General features: G+C 37.7%; 1 protein-coding gene across 2 annotated transcripts in view; it reads right to left on the bottom strand.

The window, feature by feature from the left end:
* Positions 1–20,508, bottom strand: part of LOC143731314 (CUGBP Elav-like family member 5) — a 224,452-nt gene that overhangs the window by 111,601 nt on the left and 92,343 nt on the right. For both annotated transcript variants that reach the window (XM_077222155.1, XM_077222156.1), the window contains exon 3: positions 18,621–18,669. In XM_077222155.1, the coding sequence (XP_077078270.1) occupies positions 18,621–18,669 (49 nt within the window). The remainder of the gene's footprint in view (positions 1–18,620; positions 18,670–20,508) is intronic.

The following is a 20,508-nucleotide window of genomic DNA, read 5'->3' as shown; positions in this document are numbered from 1 at the left end:
TTTTAAGATGGAAAAATGCGGTTTTACAGACACTAGACACGTGACTTTCAAATGAAAGATTGGTATCAAAGAGCACACCCAGGTTCCTAACTGACGACGAAGACTTAACAGAGCAGCCATCAAGTGTTAGATGGTATTCTAGGTTATTACGTGTGGAAGTTTTTTGTCCAATAATTAGAATCTCTGTTTTTTCAGAATTTAGTAGTAGGAAATTACTAGTCATCCAATTTTTGATATCAACTATGCATTCCGATAATTTTGTGAATTGGTGAGTTTCGTTAGGTTTGGAAGAAATATAGAGCTGAGTATCATCAGCATAACAGTGAAAGCTAATTCCATGTTTCCTAATGATATCTCCTAAAGGTAGCATGTACAGAGTGAACAGCAGCAGTCCTAGTACTGAGCCTTGTGGTACGCCATACTGAACTAGTAGGCTGCTAAGAGTTGTTTATAGTTGCTAGGTGTTCACAAGGTGTTGTGGGTGGTTTCTAGGGCATTGCTAGGTGGTCGCTAGGGTGTTGTGGGTGGTTTCTAGGGCATTGCTAGGTGGTCGCTAGGGTGCTAGGTGGTCGCTAGGGTGTTGTGGGTGGTTTCTAGGGCATTGCTAGGTGGTCGCTAGGGTGTTGTGGGTGGTTTCTAGGGCATGACTTGGATGCTGTGAATAGTTTTTACGGCATTGTTAAGTGGTTGCAAGGATATTGTGGATGGTTTCTAGAGTGTTGCTAGGACGCTGTGAGTGATTTCTAGGGTGTTGTTAAGTGACTGTGAGGGTGTTGTGGGTGGTTTCTAGGTTGTTGCCACAAGGACACTGTGAGTGATTTCTAGAACGCTGTTATGTGGTTACGAGGATGATGTGGGTGGTATCTAGGGTGTTGCTAAGATGCTGTGAGTTATTTCCAGAGTGTTCCTATTTGGTTGTGAGGGTGTTTTGGGTGGTTTCTAGGGTGTTGCTAGGCTGCTATGAGTGATTTTCTATGGTGTGTTTATATTTGGTTGTGAGTGTGTTATGGGTTTTATGGGTGATTTCAAGGGTGTTGCAAACTTGCTATGATGCTGTGAGTGATTTCAAGTGTGTAAATATTTGGTTGTGAGGGTGATGTCGATGGTGTTGCTAGGATGCTGTGGGTGATTTCTGTGGATGATTTCTAAGGCACTGGAATGCTGTGAGTGCTTTCGAGGGCATTGTTAGTGGTTGTGAGGGTGGTTGCCAGGTCATTACCATGTGGTCATTAATGTTTTTTTAGCGCATTGCTTTGTAGTGGTTTGCGTAGTACATACTGATATAGTGGCTCATCCAATCAGATTTTGAACCAGAACTATCTGCTTAATAATTTAACAAGCTTGTTTCTTTCTCTGTTTCGGTATAACAAAGTAAACCTGCAGTTCAGCTCTCACACACACACACACACACACACACACACACACACACACACACACACACACACACACACACACACACACACACACACACACACACACACACACACACACACACACACACACACACACACACACACACACACACACACACACACACACACACACTGAAGCCTGAATGTTCTCTCACCGCTACAAACCCTTCACATGAAATCAAATCAGACTGGTGAGCTCAGAACACACAGGAGAGTCTAGATTTACCTGCTAATAAACATGACAACAAACACAGCTCTGAGAAGGTCATTAATCCGGAGCGTACACTTTATTTCACAGAGTTCACCAAGATGAAGGCTTCACATTACTGTGCTGCAGCAAGGTGCAACAAACCCCAGTTGAGAAAACCCTCCTAAACTAACTAAAGATTTTCTTAGCTTAAGGTTTTTTGCTGCAAACTGTTCCAGGTCCTTCAGCACTCATCTAATGTAAATAAGATGATTACAGAAGCAGAACAATGTTTATACAGTTACTGTAAATCTTCATTTCACAGGATCAGCACACATCAAAAGGCTTTTAAAGTAAGCTAGTATAGGTATTATCCAGAATACACGTATATCTAAAGCAATTGGCAGTGCATTTTATTTGTTTATGATCATAATTATTTATCAATGTATTATGCAGCCATCTTGGAAACACCTCTGGGCAGCTATCTTCTATGTAGATAAAAACAGAAATCTCCAAAACTGTTTGGATTATATGTCAATAACATATTTGCAATCAGCATTTTTTTTTTTTACAGGTCGTTTCCTCTTATGCACAGGCATCACATGCTTAAGAGGAAATAAATTCTATTCAAAAGATGATTTTCACTTTTAACTTATAATGTCTCTTTTTCTGGTCCTCAGCATGGAAATTCAAAGTTCTGTCATGCAACACTAGATGGCGCAGGCTCATAAGTCCTTAACCCAGTCTGCTTGCAATTACATCACTCTCTATAGGGCACAGCTGATTGGTTCCTGCTGAATTGGTAGCCAATGAGCTTGCTGCTCAACATTCAAATGCTCGCCTACTGTTTGGTGTAGCAGTTTGCAGCGCGCTTTCAGAAACCCTCCACCTTCCCTAGCTCCACCTGTATAGATCAGCTACGGGGGTGATTCATACGGTGGCCAAGAGAGCTCAAACGTGCTGCAACTGAAGAAAACACATGCAATTAGAAAAAAACGCATGCAAATAGAAAAAAAACACCCACAAATTAAGAGAACATCTTCATCAGTTTCACAACACACCTGTGCTCCAAATACTCACAACACAACCAAACACAGAAACGTGCTGCAAAAGTTCATAACACAACCAAATACAGAAACGCACTGCAAATAACACAGACCACAACGGAAATGTTTCCGGGGGAACCAAAAAAGTGACGAACCCGGCTGAGACGTGCTTATTGCTTGTGAGCATCCCTATGCCCTACTGTGGCATAGGGAGTGAGCAGGGCACTAGTGTGCCATTATGTAGCCGTTTGGAACGCACTTGATGAAGGGAGCAACAAATGTGTGGATAAGACAAATGTGTGGTATGGCGCAGTGGATAAGACACATGCCTTTGGTGTGAGAGATCCGGGTTCGAATCCACTGTGAGACACCAATGTGTCTCTGAGCAAGACACTTAACCCCTAGTTGCTCCAGAGGTGTGCGACCTCTGAAATATAGCAATTGTAAGTCGCTTTGGCTAAAAGCGTCAGCTAAATGAATAAATGTAAATGTAAAAGACAACTAATTTCCTCATTATTTTCACCTGGGATGATTCCATGAAAACGCAGCACGTTGTCCAACAGCTGAATAGCTGTTCTGACAACAGAAATATAATGCTGTTAACATAACGGTTGCAAATGCATTCATTTTTTTATTTTTACTTTACAAAAAAGCTTTTAAATATGCGTTATATATATATGTGTGTGTGTCAGTGTCTCAACTTTAAAACTTTGGACCCTACATTACCTAACATTTCTTATGAAACTTTTCTTTATGAAAATTTAACCATAACATGAAACAATTTGTACAGTATAACTGATGTATAGATGAATATCTTTCCTTCATTTTCTTCAACTCTATCTTTTTTATTTATTTATTTTAGTTTTCAGCTCATTGTTCTCTTTTCATTTGTATTCTGATGACATTTAACATATTGTTAATACATTTTGTATATTGTATACCAGTTGTATGTCATAAAAATGTAATCTCTGTATGTTTTGCACAAAAAAAATAATCCAAAAATAAATAAATAAATAAAGTAGAATTTTAAGCTGTAAGCATGTCCTAGCCGGGTTCGTCACTTATTTGGTTCCCCTGGAAACATTTCCGTTGTGGCCTGTGTTATTTGCAGCGCGTTTGTGTATGGTTGTGTTGTGAGTATTTGGAGCACACGTGTGTTGTGAAACGTGTTATTTGCATGTGTTTTTTTTCTATTTGCATGTGTTTTCTTCAGTTGCAGCACATTGAGCTCTCTCAGCCACCGTAGATTCATGTGCTTGCGCAGCAGATCTATTCTACCAAGATCAAACAAATTACTTTGTCATACTCATAACCATGCCAAACTCTCAGAGAGTTGTCATGACAGAGCTTTATACGCCATTTTCAGAAGCCAAATATGTTACGCTGACGAAAGAACATCAAAAATAAAACTGGGTTGATCAACTCTGCAATTCCCTTTGCCAAAAAGAAGCGGTGAAATGTCAATGCGTGCTTCGTTGCATACAGTGCAAGTGAAGACAGATGAAATCCAGTGGCATAATGTTGGCCAGATCCCATCACAGCAGGAGAATATTACAGACAGAAGGCTAGAGAAGTCAGAACAGAAGGGCTGAGACAAAAACACCTACAGCACCTCATCTATAACTCAGAGATATGAGCCGTCTAACACAACGAATGACAGCTACACCTCGCTGTACAAAAACCCTGCAAAACTCATGACCTTACTGGATGTTGCGCTGAATTGCATGATGTGAGTGTTGCTGGTTTACAGGTGTATCTAGCTTAGACCAAACCCACTACAAGAAAATGACTGATTCAAGAATCTTGGGAAATCTTAAATGGGTTGAAACCAATTAAAGCAAATTAACATTTTGCACTGTATGCTGTTGCAGCAAACAGGCTTACAGTAATAGAAAAAGGCACTTACTTGCATTGTGCAAAACATTACTCATAGGTGTTATTATAAATTAGAAGCTATGTGTTGCATGTAAAGAAAAAATTTACATGATTTATTTAGCATTTTTGAGAGGCGGACAATGAAAAAGTAGGCAGGACAAAAAAAGCGTATTGTTCCTGCTGATCGCTATACACACAGTGTGTTAAAATTTAACACGCTGCCATCTATAATGCAACACACAAGTTTGCACTGCAGTAAGCAAGATAACATACATGATGCAATTCAATGAAAGGAATAAAACCTAGATAAATTGACAGTTACTTTAAAATCACGAGATACTTGCTATATTTATATACATATACATTTATTGCGTCATTACGTCACATCTGTGCACATGAAGAAGGAGTCTCGGCTAGTAGGCTATGAGTGTGAGGATGTTGGAGGTGGAGATTTAAAGCCTTTTCTCACAGCACTTGATATAATTAAACGTATTAATTTGATGGCGGATCCAGAAAGGTGCAGACGACAATCACCAGTGACAACTGGAGATTCACCCGCTGTAAATTGCCAAAGACTTCGGACTTCAGAGCAGCTACAGAAAAAAAGAGACTGCAACCGGGCGAAAACAAGGATAAATATCGGAAGGGCTTTTGAAAGGTGGCGTGAACTCCAGGGTTCAAAATGTACGCAGAGACGGCTTTTTTTCTGCTGGACAGGTAAGACATAAGCAATCGTTAGATATAATCAGCAGGATTTACTGCAATGCTTTTTTCCCCGTAGTTGGTCAGAACAAAAGTGGATGTTACTTACTTGTTCAATGACATTTTCCAGTGAAAATTATTTTGTTGGTCATACTTCCAAAAAGTAGAATCAGTGATTCTGAATGCCAGTATCCACACCGACCGACAGCAGCACATTCTCCTCAAAACATTTGATTCATCCGCTCTGTGCCGTGCCGAGGCACAACCCACGTAAAGTTGATAATTCCGCGAATATTTTGCAGATTTCGAACAGAGATGGCGACAAAGCGGAAAGACTACGGACTGCAGCTTTAAATAAAATGTAAATGTTAAACTGTTGAAAAGAATCAGTAATATTGTGAAATTTTATTACAATTTAGAATAACAGTTTTTTAAATTTATTTTAAAATTTAATTTTTTCCTGTGATGCAAAGCTGAATTTTCAGCATCATTACTCCAGTCTTCAGTGTCACATGATCCCTTAGAAATCATTCTAATATGCTGATTTGCTGCTCAAGAAACACTTCTGATTAATATTTCAGTGTTGAAAACAGTTGTGCTGCTCCATATTTTAAGGAAAAACATAACACATTTTTCAGGATTCTTTGATTAATAGAATGTGATGTGCATTTGCTGTAGAAAAAAAGTATTAATTTCTTTAAACTTTTGAACAGTTGTGTTAAGTCTTTTCAATTTAATGTTAGGTAACAAAAGGTTTTAAAAGACCAACGGTAAATCTATAAAATCAGTGGTCAGTGTTCAGAGAAGCAGACCAGAACAGTTCAACTGAAGCACAACACAGCAATGGCGGTTCCATTAAGACTGTATTGGTTTCTTGAAAGAGCAAGCAATAACCAGTCTAAACCAACATTTACGTTTCACTCAGCTAGTTCTGTCCAATTCAATACATCACGAGCCAATTAACATAAAAAAACAAAATCTATGATGCAGACTATTATACAATCATGATGTACAATTAGCTACAGTTTGCATCATTAACAGAACATAGCACAACAAATCTTTCCATGCGAACACAAAAGCTAATGTTCAATCTAGTGACCCTTAAAGAGTGTAACAAAATGTCAGAGTTTAACAAGCGTATAACAAATATCCATCCTAATTTGTGTGTGCCATGATCATGAGATTTTAATGGCGGTTCTTTGAGGTGTAAGATCATTTCTGCAGCACAACCCCGAATAACAGAAGACTAAAAAGAAGTGTAACTTCCAGTGGTAACACTTTATTTTACAGTGTCCTTGTTACATATGTTACATGTACTTACCATAGTAATAACAGTAAAGTATGCATAATTACATGAAACTAACCTTCAACCAAATCCTACCCTAACCCTATAGTAAGTACATGTAGTTGCTTAATATTACTAAGTAATTAAATATATAATTACACTGTAACAATGACACCTTAAAATAAAGTGTAACACTTCCAATTTTTTAGCCTGAGCTTTACAATAAATAAAGACCACACTGACATTGCATTGATTTATTTCTTTTTTTATGTCATGAGAAACTAGCAGAAGGGCAGTAATTTTCCTTTTATTTGTAATTTTCTAGAATGCTTTTCTTTATCCATTTGTCAAATGGGTTAAAAAAAAGAAGCCATTTGACAATTCATTTATTAAGCAACCAATCAACATTCAACTTAATGTTAAGAGCCACTCCCTCTCCCACATGCTAAAGTACATACTGATAACTGATTTGTTCATTTTATTTTAAGTGTCTCTCCCAGTCCATCCAGGTCGCCCATCCATCAGAGTATGTGCACTACCCACCAGGTTTTTTATTATGGTCATCTGTCACCCTATGCAGATTGACCCTTGTTGAGTCCATCGTGTCTTTCTTTCTCTCTCTGTATAGTCTCTGGAGCCAGAGAAACCTGCGTCAACCATCCCGACAAAGCACTCGCTAAAATATGAATCACAAGGGATTTGGAGGAAAGAAAAATGGAGGATTTGAAAAAGAGAACGCACCACGCTGAGATTTTGATGAGGGTTTTCAAGGTTCCTATTTAGCATTCTAAGACGATTACTATTTCTGTGGCGCAGAGGAGTTTCGCAATGGCTCCCAAACGCACTGTAAAACTCTGTAATGTCTCTCCCCTCCTCTAGTATCCATTTTCCTCTGTTCTTCTAACATCTATTACTGCTTCTCCCCAAAAAAACCTATTACCAACTCATGGACAGCTGTGATCGGTGGCCCTATTTTCCTCTGTATACCTCGGGGATCCATAGCACGGGTCCTACACGGGCCGAGGAGAGCCAAAGCACGTCCCGCATTGGCCGAGAGCAGGCCGAAGGCACGTCTCCGAGAGCGCACAGACCATTTGCTTTGATTGTAGATCAATAGCTAAGAAAATGAAGGTTTTCTTTATTACGGCCATAATGTGTCAGGTCATCTGTTTGGTGACTCCGCTAATAACCAAAGCCAGAGCTCTCGGCTCATATCATCTCTAAACGTCATCCATCACGCGGGCCAAACCAGACACACACCGCTGCCCACGTGCAAACCCATCTACAGGACCTGGACAATGACCTGTCAATGGAATCAATTAATACGTGGACAAATGATCATGTAGGAAAAGTATCTGAGGGTCAGTATATTATTACTGTTACTACTGCTCATACAAAGCGTTAGTGATACAAACAATCCTGTAACACTGCACTGGATGGGCTCTTTTGACTTAAACCAACAAGCAACCACCTAGCAATCACCCAAAACCCCTTAAAGGGGTCATGGATTTTGTATTATTTTTATATGTTCCTTGAGGTTCACTTATACCCTATGACTCTATGTCTGAAATGATCCGTTTTTAAGTGGCGGCTCCTTTAAGACTTGTTAGTAAAGGTCCACTGTTATGATTAAACGTCATAGCATAGGAAGCAGTATCAACACCGACTCGCTACTGCACGTGAGTATGTGTTTTGGAAACATTATCAATGAAAAAACGTAATTTACAGACAAAGCATTATGAAATTGTTTACTCACAGTTTGTGATGCAGCTGCTGTCAGATTCAATACAGCTGACCGCTTCATCTTTCAACAAAAGTTTATTTGTGATCTCTCCATTACACTGTGCCTCATTTAGAAAACAAAATGCAGTCAAATTCTGCACAAAAAAAAAACATCCACTTGTTCCTGACATTGGTACCCTTCCGAAGTCTCTACAGAAATGTACCTATTCATGCTTCCATTTGTCCTGTTGTCGGCAGACTCAAGTGTGTGGAGTAAAGTGAACACAAAAGGTCAAATGATCAAGGCAAATTTGATTTCTCATGTCATGACCCATTTTAATTTTTCATTTTTAATGATTTTCTTTCATTTTAATTTTACTTAAAGTTTTAGCATTTTTGTTTTTGAATATGCCTATATAGGTTTTAGTAATTTTTTAAATATATTAATTTGGTCATGTTTGTTATTTTGGTACATCAAGTTAAACTAAACAAAAATTAGAAATAAGCTTAATTAAACATTAAAAAAAAATCTCAGTTAACTTTATTTTATTTCACGTAACAAACATGTTGTTTAATGGTTTTAGTTTTTGATTATAGTAGTATCTCAATGAAACTAAAATAACACTGGTTAACTAATATACTACACTATTAAATTTTATTTGACATATTTTGAACCGCTTTGGTAATAAATATAAGTTTTTGTCATGCAAAAATTGAAAAAATGGGAAAAAGAATGACAGAGAGAGAAGACAGGTGAATAAGTAGAGTGATTAAAATGTATTTTGAGCTTGCTGAACTGGACATAAATGATGTAGCAGCCAGTCAGAAAGAGTGAACTTCAAAGAGAGAGAAGGAGGGAGGGATGGGGGTTGGGTTTTCATAGAGAGACTCATTTAGCATCATTCTCTCAGAGCTTTGAGGGACAGGACTCAACCGGCTTCACATCTCACACCCAACCACTTTAATAACACGAGAAAATGAAACACATGAGAGAGTGAGAGAGAGTGGCTCTGTTCTGAAAGCCAGTGTGCTTCCTACATCGACAGCATTTCAATGCAAGGCTGTTCAGAAAGCTAGGCAGCAAAGTGATGCTGTCTTCTAAGGTACGTTCTTTTGTCCAAAATTGAGGCATTATCCCAGAATACATTGGGGGAAAAGACCATTCAAGATTGGATGTGAGAGAAGTGTTGACTATAAATATACTTTACAATAATTGACAAAAATATTGATTAAACAGGCTTGTTTAGCCAATAATTGAGTAGCCTACGTCAGCATCATGCTGTTATATTGTCTATAGAGCATCCAAATCAGTCACTGGGAAAAGGTTTTATTTACATTTATGCATTTTCATACGCTTTTATCCATATCTATACTCATTATTTAACTCACCGTTTCAGTTAGGATGTTGTCTATAGACAGTAGATAGAAAGGCAGCTCATAAGAGCTTTGTGCTGTTGTGGAAGCAGAAAGTCTCTCCTTCTCCATGTCTGTCCTTCTCTCTCCATCTGTCTGTCTCTCAGTGGTATCAATCCTAAAGACAGCTCAGAGAATCAGAATGGCGCTCAAAACCGACAGGCAGAAAGGGTGAGGGGAGATAAGGGCTCTCCAAAACTAGAGCATAAAATCAAACATTGGGCCACGGCCAGCGAGAGAGAGAGAGAGAGAGAGAGAGAGAGAGAGAGAGAGAGAGAGAGAGAGAGAGGGAGAGACATTACATTTCCCTTTGAGGCAGCTGCACACGCGCACACACACACACACACACACACACGCACGCACGCACACACACACGCGTAAACCTACACATCACAGAAAACATTCTGCATTTTTTCATTTTCAAAAAACAGCACTTAGTATGATTTAAGTTGTTTTCTCATGTGGACCAAAACATTTCCCCACAAGAACAAGGACAGGGACACTTGTGGTCACTCGGACACTTGTATGTTAATAAAGTACTGAAAAACAAGTTGAAACTGCATGAATGTTTGGCTCTAAAAAACATATAATGAGAAGAACTGAATGTGAAGCAGATATTAATATCACTCAGGGTACAATTGTATCATGTTGTGAGCAGCACTGCTACTACAGTACATGACCTCCACTTGGGCTGTTATCATGTAAATCTGTCCTCCAGGCCTGTCGGACTGAATGAGATCTCTAAACCCTGAGCTCAGCAAATGAGTTCACTTCATTACAGTGGCGGTTCTAGGGGGTGGCCAGGGGGGGCCAGTGCCCCTGTGACAACAAGCTTGGCCCCCCTTGTGGCCCCCCTAAATGTGGAGTGTGAAATAATTACAAAACTTACAAAGTTACAAAACTGTTTTTTGCTATCGTTGTTTATCATTGTTATCGTTGTATGCCTATCATTTTTTATTATTCTATTTTTGTGGATTTGCTTGTTCACGTGACAATTCGCATCACATTCGCGGGAATCGCGGCAGAATAACGTCTGTCTCATGCACGCGAGAGAGGAGAGAAGAAGAAAGCTGGTAAATGTCAGTTCAGTTGTAAGTTCATTCTTTATGTGCGTATGGGGTGTGCGATGTGTATTTTTTATTATGATATTGTAATCAAAACTATAGTAGGAGGCACTGTGAGCTGACATCGCATTTGTCTATCGTCCTTTCACTGCTGTGTGCAGTTCATAGGTAGCCTATGCCCCCAAATTAGTTTTTGTCTTATATTTATATCATATTATGTTCTTATATTAGAATATCAAATCAACAAGTGCGCTGTTTCCCGTGCACAATTGCAACTGTGATATTGATGTTATACAACAGTTAAATTAACAATAAGTTAACATTGGGAGTTACTTTTTAGACACAATATTGTCAATATTGTTTGTTTTCCCTTTATTTCGCCGACTAGAATTTCAAAATGAAACCGTAGCAGAGTCAGACAGCGATGATTACTTGACTGAAATCCGCGTTTGGAAAGGAATCACTTGCTTCTTTCCCGAATGAATCAGCCGTTTGAACGAATCGGTTGAATGAATGACTCCCTCAACTCACTTAAGACAGGGACTTACCGCGGCCTACTGGCGGTTTTAGTTTCATATTTAAAGTACCCTTTAATTAAAACTCAAAATTCGAAATCATTTCATATTTAAACATTGATTAAAAAAAAATCTCATAGCTTTATTTATGCAATTGTAAATGGAGGGTAAATATATTAATGCCGCTTCTGTGTCTCCTCTGCACTGCAAAGATGGATTTTGATTGAATGATTTAATTTGACTGGTAGCAGTGGTACTGTATAATTATTGTATAACTAAGTATTATTGTATAAATAAGTAAAATTACTGTATAATTTGAATGTTAGTATTTGACATAAAAGGTGATGCATAACTCTAAATAAGTTTAGAAAGAATGTCCATAGGTGAAATTGCCCCTGGAAATCAATTTAAGGTGGCAAATTTTGCCCTTAATTAAAAAATTAATTTCTGTCACTGCTGTGAGCTGACCACTGCATAGAATATGAAAAATATGAATATCTTTGTGAGTCTGCTGTCAACAACAGGCCTAAACCAGCCATGGCACCAGCACAAAAACACAATCAGTAAAATATCATCTAATTATTATCAACAAAACGTTGAAAATATTGAGATATATTTTTGTCAATATTGCGCACCCCTAATGTACGGTATTAATTTTAGATTTCTTCAGGTCTTAAAAAGCCTTAAATTTGACTTTAAAAAGTGTGCAGGAACCCTGTAAACGGTTAGACATAGTTACCTAGCAAGTCAGTTATTTTCAGTAAATGAATTAATAAGCTTGTTGGTCCCCATTGCTTTTGCTCTATAGTTCTCACCAAAATGAAGAGAAAGAAGGACATCATGTCAATTACAGTTACTGTGACTAATACTGAATATGTAATGCAAATGTAAAAATATAATGGAAATGCAAATACATTGAATGATTATAAACATGGTATTTTGCCTGTTAATGCCTGCAGTGCAGTGCAGAAAATGATATGACAACAATAAAGTCTAAATGTAACTGGCCCCTCTAACAGTACAACTGGCCCCATCTTGGCCCCCCCAGTTTAAATGGTCTACAACCGCCACTGCTTCATTAAAACAGAATGTTGCCAGATCGGAGCAACAGCACTTTTACTGTAGTCTCAATGAGGCATGGGCCGGCGATAACAGCGTTACACAAACACATGCAGGCAGACACACAATCATACATCACAGAGATAATTACATATAGGGAACGGAGCGAGGTCCACCCATCCACAATGAGTAGATCCATTACGCCGGTAATCAATACTCCACTACGCTTTATCACTGCACAGAGACAAATAGAGGTTCGTGATGAATGAGACGTTTGGTTAACGATCAGGTCAGGATGGCAAAGGTCAAATCTTTATGGGGATTTTGTATGATCGCAGAGCAGGAGGTGCTGGACACACATGATGACCGCTGACATTGTGCTTTAACTACCAGAAGAGAAACTCAGGTTGCATCTACATTCAGATGAAATCACACACTAAATGCCCAAAATCGAAAAACATTGAAAACAGTTTGCAAAAATTCTCCTGTACTTGAATCTGTCATTTCTGGTAAATTTTAGCTTCTTCTTTTTTTGTACCGAATGACCTCACTCGTAAGAATTGCCGATCTCACGGTAACTCGTTCGTATTTTACGAGGTGGCGAATTCGTATGATTAAGTACGAATGACCTACCCCTAACCCCGCCCCTAAACCTACCCATCACTGGGATTTAGACAAATCATAAGAGTGAGGTCGTACGAATTTGCCACCTCGTACTCTCTCATACGAATTCGTACAAATTTGTCGTGAGATAGCGTTGGTTTTGCACCATATTTACTGCAGCAACTGTACAAAAATGTGAAAAAATTAGTTTCTTAATTTGTGATTCGTATATAGGATGTGTGTGCACCTGAGGAGAAGAATTTGTGTTTTATTCTATATGTTTGCCACTTCAAATTTAATGATACACATGTATGGCTGTTCTCTACAACTACAAATTCCACTGTCACAGGTGCTCAGTTGTTTTGCTTCATAGTTCTGTTCCTTGCACAAAACTTTGTATTGACTACTCTTATGGTGTTTATTTTGTTTTTTTTTGTTGTTGTCCTTTTTGGACATTGACAATTGTGACATTTTATATAAGAACAGCATTGTGCATGATTTGCACAGAAGTTCATTCTGCTTGTGTGTTTCAAACAAGAAAATGTTAAAGCACAGTCAGTGAGATGTTATTTTGGGTGCTGTGCAGGTGCTCATCGAGTAAATGTCATTTCCCAGCATAGTAGATCAGTATCGAGCTGCTAATTGACCCTTTGTTAATTATAAATAATTAGTTTAAGCTAATCTGATAATGTCCTTCATCGCTGTTTTTCTGATAAGCTATTGACAGGAGCTTCCCTTCCGCCCTGGACTACCCACCGATCTGCCAATATCAGTGACATCAGTTAGTGAAGACACTGCATGCAGAGTTTGGCTGAAGAACTACCAGAGGGCAACTGTGTGATCAACATTGTCTAATAGTCTTGTAGCATCAATAGTAAAACTCATTTATACACCTTTAAAGAGCAACATGGAAAGAATGCTACATAGGGACATTCCAAAAGAAAGTAAGCAATGAGATATTCATGAAGACTTTAGCGAAGGGTAAAATCAATGGTTTAAGTATTAAACCAGTGCCATTCAGAACTAAATTGAGAATGCATTTCAATTGAGGTAGCCAATTTTAAATATAAGGAAGAAAACTTACAATTATTTGGAATTTAATTAAATTCATATATATGTAATTGATATTTTTCATTGATGCCTCGCCACAGCCATTCATGATGCATGCTTATTGCTTACTGACGGTTGGCGAGATTAACCCCTTAGGTATCGGAATTTGGTACCGAACGACAAGAGCTTTTTTTGATACTCGATGGTACTGAGGCAATTCAGTCGGTGCCTAAAAAGTATCAAACTCAATACCCAGCCCTCGTCATTTGAGCTATAACTAGAAGCATTTGCATCAGGATTAGATCCCTTTCACTTCATGAGTGTGAATTTGATTTATATTGGTCACACATCCATCCATCTATCAATCCATATGTGTGCTTATAAACATTCAAACATCAAAGCTGTTTAAATTTTTTTTTTAACTTTGTCAAGCCAACATTCAAAGTTTGTCTTTTCTACTTAAAAACACTAGTTTAAGCCGGTTACGCCCAGACGCTCACACGTGTAGCTGTAGTGTGTAAGCGTCCCAACCAACATAGATGTAAAAGATGTGGAAAAGATCAAAAGTGTGGCTACATTTCACCAGACTCAATGCCAACAGCATTCAATGCAATATTTGCAACAAGATAATTGCTGATAATTGTCTCTCTATAGGCGTGTGCGCACATTCTCTATACTGCGAAGATGACGAGTCAGCAACGTCAACTTCAACTTTGCAGGCAATACTGACTCAGAAAACACTAGTTTATTAATAAACAATTAAAATGTGTCCTTGCTATTTTTCCCCCAAAACACATTTACCGTTATAATCATTAGGCTACTTTTGCCAGTGCTTTGCAGCAAACTTTATGGACGCTTGAGCGTGAGGCATATATTCCGCCTCCCAGTGGCCTAAATGAGTCTTTGAGACTCTAAAAAAAGTCAACAAACTGAAAAAATTAAACCAAAAGTTTTTTTTAGGTAATATGTAATGTAATCTTGTTAAAACGGATTTCATAAATTCGGTATCGAAAAAAGGATCAATCATGAATCTGTATCGAAGTCAAGGTATCGGTATAGACAATTTTTGAACGATACCCAGCCCTACAAATGAAACTAGTAGTTTGTTCAAATCACTAACCCCTGGTGGAGAAACCGTAAAAGTGATGCCCAACCTAGCGTGCACCAGTAATGAAGAGTTCACTGCATGTTATCCACATAAGCTGCATTCAAACAAGAGACAGTTTTTTTAAAACATTATTTTTTTTTTTTTTAGCTTTTTTCTCATCAGACGTCCAAAGAAGGAGACCTCAAATCAGGGCACAAAAGATCTCTCTAAATGGCGGCGCATCAGAGCTCAGATTTGGAGACCCATAAGCCGAGAAAGCTCTTTTGTTTGGGGCGTTAAAAGCATTTCAGTTTTTTAGACACATCCCTCTATTTTCTGCTTCGGAGTGGGCGGCAGGCGGGGGATAAACACCATTTATGACAGAGAAGAGTGAATTTGGCCTTGTGACAGAACGCACTCATCACAGGTTTTTGTCCATCTAAACATTACGAAATACATGGGCTGTTTCCTCTGAAAGATGGCTGTAAGTATGGCTCCACATGTGTATTTCTATACTTTTGTATATTCTCTGAATGGTGACAGGAAAGACATTTACAATGTTATATTTATTTTTTCAAATATGAAATATAATGTTCTTTTCAACTCTATTCATCAAAGAATACTGAAAAAAATGTGTCATGGTTTTCATGAAAATATTAAGCAGCGCAACGGTTTTCAGCATTGATAATAATAAATGTTGATTTCTGAAGGATCGTGTGACTGGAGTAATGATGCTGAAAATTCAGCTTTGATCACAGAAATAAATAACATATTACAATATATATATATATATATATATATATATATATATATATATATATATATTTTTAAAAGAAAACACTTTTTTAAATTTTTATAATAATTCACAATTTTACTTTTTTGATCAAATAAACACCCTTAAAGACTTCTTCCAACAACATTTAAAAAAAAAGCTTACCATCCTCAAACTTTTGACCGATACTGTATCTTAGTAGGCATAATTATACTGTCTACCTTATGGAATAGCTTTCACTTGCATCTGAAATCTAATTGGTTCCTGAGGAATACAATTTCATCACATGGGTCTCAGCCAATCAGGATCCAGCTTCTCAGTGTTCAAAGTCACTATTCTTGCCTAGATTGTGTCTATATAGATTGTAATATAGCTTAAATAATATGGTAAACAAGTTACTTATTTTTAGGTGAACTAAAATTATTATTTACATTTCTTGCATTATTTTAATGATTTTCTTTTAAATTTCATAATGTTTCATCCAAACCTTCTCCACCTCTGAAATAACTTTTTTTTAATGATGTAATCAACGTCACATGGTAGGGGAACTATATTATGATAAATAATAAATAAATAGCATCATGACCTACTTTTCAACATCCAATAAAATCCCTAAGGATAAAATCAAGTCCCACCCTACATCATTTCCCACATTCACCCACTACAGATGCAAATGTGCAACGCCATGATCGTGTCAGTTCGACTGAGCTGTGTAAGCTCAGAAATGTCACAACACATTGAAAACACACCACACTAATTCAAGTAAAGTGTCATCTCCTCTCTGTTTGTGGTCATGCATTTTTACACATGCGGATACATGACACGTCCGTTTGCCTGCGACCTCTTGACAAACACAGAGAGAAGCTACAAAGAGAGACAGAGAGTGTGTGTGAGAGAGAAGGCTCTACTATTATATTGATTGTGCGTTCAAGCCCGCCTCACTCCAGCTTGTATATTTAAGAAAAGCAGGCCGAGCGTTGGGACCCCTGGCTCCCCCGTCACAGCAGCAGATCGAATGACTATTTTATTTACAGTCTTATGCTAATGCACTTGGCAGGAGCAGGACGAGGTCTGTGCACACATCTGCACTCAATAACCCAATCACTTTAACCGAAATGAATACCCACAACAGACAGACAGACTAACAGCAGAGAGAATGGAGCGGACACACTCAAAATGCGTTCAGAAACAATGCAATAATATTTAATTCCTTTTATCAGTATTATTTGTTTTCCAGTAAAAAATATCCTACAACATGCATTTACTTGAGAAGCAAAATTGTATCAAATATTAAGACTTGTTTACAGAGAATATATATTTTTAATGTAAAAAAAAAGGTTTATTATTTTAATAATATTGGCAAAAATATTTGTATTTATTGTATTAAGCAGAATCCTGTCATAATTTGCACAAATGTTTGGATTCTATGTTTTGTGGGGACATTTCATAGACATGTATATTCTATCCCCTAACCTTGACTTTCTACATTTTTACATTTTCCTCATGGGGACAAAATAATGTCCAAAAAAAGGACAAAGATTTTTGGTATTGCCATCCTTGTGCACACACGCACGCACGCACGCACGCACACACACACACGCACACACACACGAGTCTATTTATAAATGTCTAAAATGTTAGAATCTCTTGAATGAATGATGCAATGATACATCATTTCCATTTTACTGTAACAGTCACTGCTGGTCACCACCTACTGGCATAACAATCAAAACAAACTACAAGAGGGTTAATATCCCAGTACTTTCATTATTATCTTATGCTAGCAACAAATAGCAATGCTGTATAGTTGAAAACACAGTTTGTGAAGCAGTTTCAAACATATATCTTACAGGAGTGCTGCTCTCTGGATCAGCGGCAGTGCGAAAGCAAGATTAAATGTTCAGGTGTGCTCGTAATTTCAAAGGTTTAATAGACATAGTAAGATCGCATGTGTGTTTGAATCGAGAATAGTGGTTTGGTGTGAATCAACCAAATATGCCAAGTGTGAACACATCCACTCTTAATGATTAATCGTGCATGCATATGGGCCTATAACTAATGTATTATTATGTGTCATATTTGTACCAGACCTCAAAAGTAACCTGGGCCCGGGGCTTCCACGATCCATGTAAATATGAATGGTAATGTTTTATTGAAATTTGTCCATTTTTATTATATGATTCAATTCATTTATTTTTATGAAAACAAGTATAATCTCATGCCATTTTGCTTCTCAAGCTAATTTTATTTGTTTAAAGACAGATAGATCACGAAGATCCAGAATGGAGTGATCTTGAGAAACAAGGATTGTATCGTCAGACTAGCTGGAAACAACAGTAAAACATATTACTGGGGCTTCCATAAACATTAATATGCTCAAAATGCAAAACCTGCTTCCTATGATTGTTCTATAATTGTGAAATTGTTGTTACAAAGTACAGCAAATCAATTTATTTGCAACTTGATATAGTATCTTGCATGGTGTAAGAACCTAAAAAAAACAACAACAGTGCAACAATGAAAAACCTTACATTTGTACATTTACTTACAATAAAAACTTTAAACCGCTGCATAGTTCACATGCTTTTGTGTTCAAATTCAAATTCAACCCATGTTTCCTAAATCCTGTCCTGCGCCTGTCAATTAAAAGTGCCAAAAAAACCAACAAAGAAATAAATCTAATAAAGCACAGACAACAGACTGAGAACACTTCCAGTCAAAGCTAATATCACCGGCACACAACGACCGAAAGAGAAAGCGAGTGCGAGAGAAAGAGAAAATAAATGAGTGTGGAGCAATAAAGTGAGGTAGAAATGAAATCTCTTTACCTCCTCGACTCTCGCTGTCAGCTGGCTTCACCTGAATAGGCCGTGTCATCTGCGGGAGAGAAAGAGAGAGAGAGAGAAAGAAAGAAAGGTTAATGTGGAGGTGTAGGACAGAGACAGCCAGAGGAGCGCGCCGTCTCGCTCATGGATTCACAGCTGTCAGAGACACTGAAGCTCAGAGACGTCAACTCCCAGAAGCCCATGGGGCGCGAGAGACTGCAGCCACTCACATGAGTCATTTCAGCGTCAGGCTCGTATCATCACTTCAGTGCATCTGTGCTTTGAGTTACACTGAGATGCTGGTGCATGTGAGATCAGAAATCAGAAGACAAGAGATTTGAGAACTTTGCATAAGTCTCCTGCTTCTGAGATGTTTCTCCTGAGTTTCAGAAGTCAGAGATCTCAATATGAACTCAAACATTTCTCATTAAACCACCTGAGTTGCTAATCGCCAGATCTTTGCTATGTTTTCCACGCTGTCAATAATCACAGTTTCAGGAGCGAGTACACCCTTGGAACGATCGTTTAGGGGACTCACTCCCACATTTAAATGCAGTTTCCATATTGTATTCCATATTCCAGTTGCTATGCATTTAACGTTTTAAACATTTTAAGCAACCAATCTATTGCACTATAGCTTATCCCAGGTCCAACGTTCTGAATGTGATATCATGACAAAAAAGTGTAATTGCCATTTTAACCAGTGCAATAGCGAAGCAAATGCAATTCAGATTACTTTAATTAGTAAGAGTTTACATGCACAATCTTAAACTGATTATACTTAACTTTTCCCCCGCCAGCATTTAAAAAAAACAAAAAAAAAACAGCCTCTGCCAGCAGTCTGTTGACAAAAACACTTGTATTTTTAAATTAGTTTTATATGCAATTGAAATGGGAAAAAAAGTATTCAGCAAATTCCCTGTCATTATTAATGTTGTCAGGCGGCACATGATATATATAATGATATTCATTAGGTGGTGCAACCAAGTAACTTCTTGATTTAAACCACAAATAATAGCTCAAAGTGAACAAATGGCTGTAAACTAAATTTTGAATAGTTGTTGTATTGAATGCATTTATTTGTATACTTGTATGTTTATTTTTCTGTATATAAAATGAAATCAGATCCTAAAGTTACTAAATACCTTGCCACTGGAATGCAATAATTATAAGTTAATATTAATAAAATACACATACTCTTGAACTATTCAAAGCATCAAAGTGGTAGTTGCGTCAATGGAGGAACAGAAATCTCTCAGATTTCATCAAAAAGATCTTCATTTGTGTTCCATATATAAACGAAAGTCTTATGAATTTGGAACGACATAAGGATGCGTAATTCATTTGAGTAACAGAATTTTAATTTTTAGGTTAGCTATGTCTTAATTGTCTAACTATCTATGGCAGCCTTTGCCATACAACAATCCCACAAAGGTAAATCATGATTTCAGTTGATTTTAATCAGGTTTAATTAGGCAGCCATACTGGTTTGTCCATTTTCTGTCCATTTGTCCAAAGGAATTTTAAGAGAAACAAAGTTAACACTTTAAAGAAAGCTAATTGCGATTTAAACAGAAGCAATCAGATTTCAGATGAGGTCTATACCATCAGGTTTAACCCTGCTTTGTTCCATCACTCCATCTCTGCGTGCACTATTCGCTACTTAATTTCCATCAAAACTTTTCTCTCTTCATAGCATTTTCTCTTCATTACGGTTCTCGCTTAAAGATGGATGTTTTGAATTCGTTAGATGCCTTTTTCCCCGAGCACAAAGGCACAAATTCATTGTGTCTTTCATGAATACGAAGCGTGTGCTGTGATGCACAGAAAGGCCCAAACACGCACATTTGCATTTGTTTAGTGTCAGATGTGAGGAGGAAGACGAGCGTGT

Source organism: Siphateles boraxobius, unplaced genomic scaffold (genome assembly GCF_051911475.1).
Source record: "Siphateles boraxobius isolate OS27281-9 unplaced genomic scaffold, OSU_SipBor_1 86, whole genome shotgun sequence".
Classification (NCBI taxonomy): domain Eukaryota; kingdom Metazoa; phylum Chordata; class Actinopteri; order Cypriniformes; family Leuciscidae; genus Siphateles; species Siphateles boraxobius.
The sequence above is the reverse complement of the archived record's forward strand: the minus strand, read 5'-3'. Positions and strand labels throughout refer to the sequence as shown.